Source organism: Asparagus officinalis, chromosome 9, assembly GCF_001876935.1.
Source record: "Asparagus officinalis chromosome 9, Aspof.V1, whole genome shotgun sequence".
Lineage (NCBI taxonomy): Eukaryota > Viridiplantae > Streptophyta > Magnoliopsida > Asparagales > Asparagaceae > Asparagus > Asparagus officinalis.
Window position 1 is genome coordinate 47613368 of NC_033802.1, and position 3255 is coordinate 47616622.

The 3255-nt window shown below is 36.3% G+C and overlaps 1 protein-coding gene across 1 annotated transcript; it reads left to right on the forward strand.

Annotated features, from left to right (window-relative positions):
• On the forward strand, nt 1775-2531 carry LOC109824826. The gene is made up of 3 exons (XM_020391475.1): nt 1775-1860; nt 1971-2325; nt 2414-2531. Exons 1-3 carry the CDS (start codon nt 1805-1807, stop codon nt 2486-2488), a joined length of 486 nt encoding a protein of 161 aa, XP_020247064.1. The 5' UTR covers nt 1775-1804; the 3' UTR covers nt 2489-2531.

The window sequence follows — 3255 nt, forward strand, 5'->3', positions numbered from 1 at the left end:
AATATAGTTGTGCATACATCCAACTTTGTATACTTTGTATATTTTCATTCTTGAAAGTTTTGGCAGCACCTATTCGTTGTTCTCCGTGTACCATAAGCGTATGTTGTTCTATGTTTCGGGTTATTACTGATACGCATAATAACATCCGTACAGTGTACAGGGAGAACAGCGGGTAGGTGCTGCCGAAATTTTTAAGAAATGAAAATATACAAAGTATATGAAGTTGTATGTAAGCACTACTATATTCTTAATGGATAGAAGCCTTCCTATGACAGCCGCAAGATTAGTATAATTAGTTTCTATGTATGTTTTATATATATTTTATGTAGATAAATATTCATATTGTTAAATGATATATGAACGTATGTTTGATGTGTGTTGAATGTATAAGAGTAATGGATGTATTAGTAGTTGTGAGACTAATCGTATTTAATATTTATATATAATTTACAGATGAGGATAATTCCTGACAAGTCATGGATAGATATCCCTAGGCATCGTAGATTTCACGACACACGATACAAGGAGGGATGTGAAGCCTTCATGCGTTATGCGGAAATGAATCCGAGAAATTTAAGAAGCGGTGCTATGTACTGTCCTTGTTGTAGGTGTAGGAATTTGAAGCTGCTGAATAGAAATGATATACGGATTCACCTAATAAAATCAGGTTTTGATGAGAAATATAAATACTGGAACTGGCATGGGGAGGGTATCACTGAAGATGAGGATCCAAATATGCATGTTGGTACGTCCGGTGGCCAACGAATAGATGACACAGAAACATTGTTGAATGATATTTTTCCTCGACCTACAGAATATGATGTTGATGATAATGTCGAGGATGATATTGGAGACAAAAGTGAAGATGATAACGAAGTTGAAGCCGAAGAGGTAGGTTATATGAGGGATGTACCGAGTACTCCATATTTTCATTTATGCTGAAACTCCTTCATATTAAGACACTTAGCGGTATGTCAGATAATTATTTTGAAATGCTTCTTGATTTGCTTCGGACTGTAATCCCTGGAGGAGAGAATAGCATACCCCAAACAACTTATCAAGCTGAGAAGATTGTCTCTGCTCTGGGTCTTGATTATAATAAGATTGATGCATGTCCGAATGATTGTATTTTGTACCACAAAGCCAATAAAGACCTTCAAGAGTGTCCGACATGTGAAGTTTCTAGGTGGAAACAGCGCACAAATTCTTCAACAAGGATTACAACGGAGACAGGGATAACACAGAAGAAAATTCCAGTCAAATTGCTTCGACATTTTCCATTGGCTCCTAGATTGCGAAGATTATACATGAACAAGGAAACGGCAAAGAATATGAGGTGGCATAAGGATGATTATTGTCAAGATACGTATATGTCATTTAAAGATTGTGAGGATGTTTATTGTCAAGATACGGTATATGTCATTTAAAGATTTAAAAGATCTTAATGTTTAGTATGATTATGAAATCTCATAATTTATAATATGACAGGGGAAATCATTAATGCCGATACACTTGAGGGCCAGAGCGGCATATGGTACTTTTCGTGAACAATATAGGGGTGATGAGAAGAATCGGGATAAGATCACAGCAAATCTCGAGTTAGTGGTGAGACTTATACATATCTTTAGTAGTATTATTAATTCTATTTTGTTAACATTACGAGGAAACGAGAACACAAATAATATGGTCATTATCTTGAATTAACTATAAATTTGTGATTTAGGAGGGCTTTGAGACTGCATCCAAGGAGGTTGCATCTGTGTACATTTCGTAGGAGGAGGAACAAACCGAGCCGGACCCTCACATGCTTTCTGCAGAGGAGAACATCAATCTCACACAGAACTTGATGGGTCATAATAGGTAAGGATGGTGAAAAATCGAATCAATTTGAATACTACATACTATTTATATTTGTTTACCATTATTGAATTTGAGAGCAAAGTTTAATATTTATTTCTCCCTAATAATAGGAGAGGAAGATATCCTCTACATGGTGTCGGAGCTTCACCTGGTATAAGCATCAGATCGTCCACAGCATCCTCCACACCATCTACATCGACGAGAGCAGCCACAAGCAGTTTCCAGGCTATGCCATTTGTCGCACGTATCTCTGCGTATCTGATTGACAAAATTGGCCTGGAGCTGCATATTCAGGTGACTAATGAGATGACTAGAGTTGCGCTGACGGCGAACTCGATGGACGATCTCATGGGGTATGTTATACAATATTTAGGCGGTGCTATTCCTTATAGCGCGTATGGTGGTGTCATACGGATCATTAGCTCGATTGGCGATAATTCCGGCGCTAGACAGAGTAGTGCTCAGGTACCTTATTTTTTCTTATATTTATAAATTCATTTTTATCTAATATGTTATCAAACACCACATAATGATTATTCAATTAAACATTTAGAGTGGAGATATTGGAGGGAACAGCACCCGTTCTCGTAATCGGGATAGAGATACCCCCGCCGACGACGATGGATGAGGTTTTTTTATTTTTAATGCAATAAACAGTTTTATTTGTTATAACACTACATTAATTCATGTCGTGTATCCTATCTTAGTCATGTGCATTGTTAGTATATATGTTGTTGGATGTGTTTTAGACGGAACTGATTGATGTATATTTTGAAGTGGATGGTTGAATTTGTACAATGTGTTGGATTTGGTTATATAGATGTTTTTTAATGGAATTGTTATGAATTTTGATTATAATTGGATGGTTGAATGTGGCGTGTACAATATTTTCTGGATGTATTCAAATATTAATGTAATTGTACAGGAAAGTATAAAGTTTAATTAATTTTTTTTCCTGAAAAAAGGCAATCTAGACGGAATTCTGTCTAGGTTGAATCTTCCTAGATGGAATTCCGTCTAGGTTGTAAAAAACCAAACTGGACGGAATTTCCGTCTAGTTTGACAGACCAGACGGAATTCCATCTGGTCTGCAAAGTAGACGGAATTCTTATTCCGTCTAGGTTGTTTTCCGTCTAGATTGATCAACCTAGACGGAATTCCGTCTAGTTTGCTTCAATCTAGACGGAAGCAAAATAAACCACCCAATTCCGTCTAGTTGAGATAATCTAGACGGAATTTGAATCAACCTAGACGGAAATTTCCGTCTAGGTTGATCGTTTTTCTACTAGTGCATGCAGCGACATAAGTGACATATAATCGTTATATTAACTAGTATAAGATTTGCAGATTATCAGCATTCATTAATATATATTTCAATGTAATTTAACCCTATTT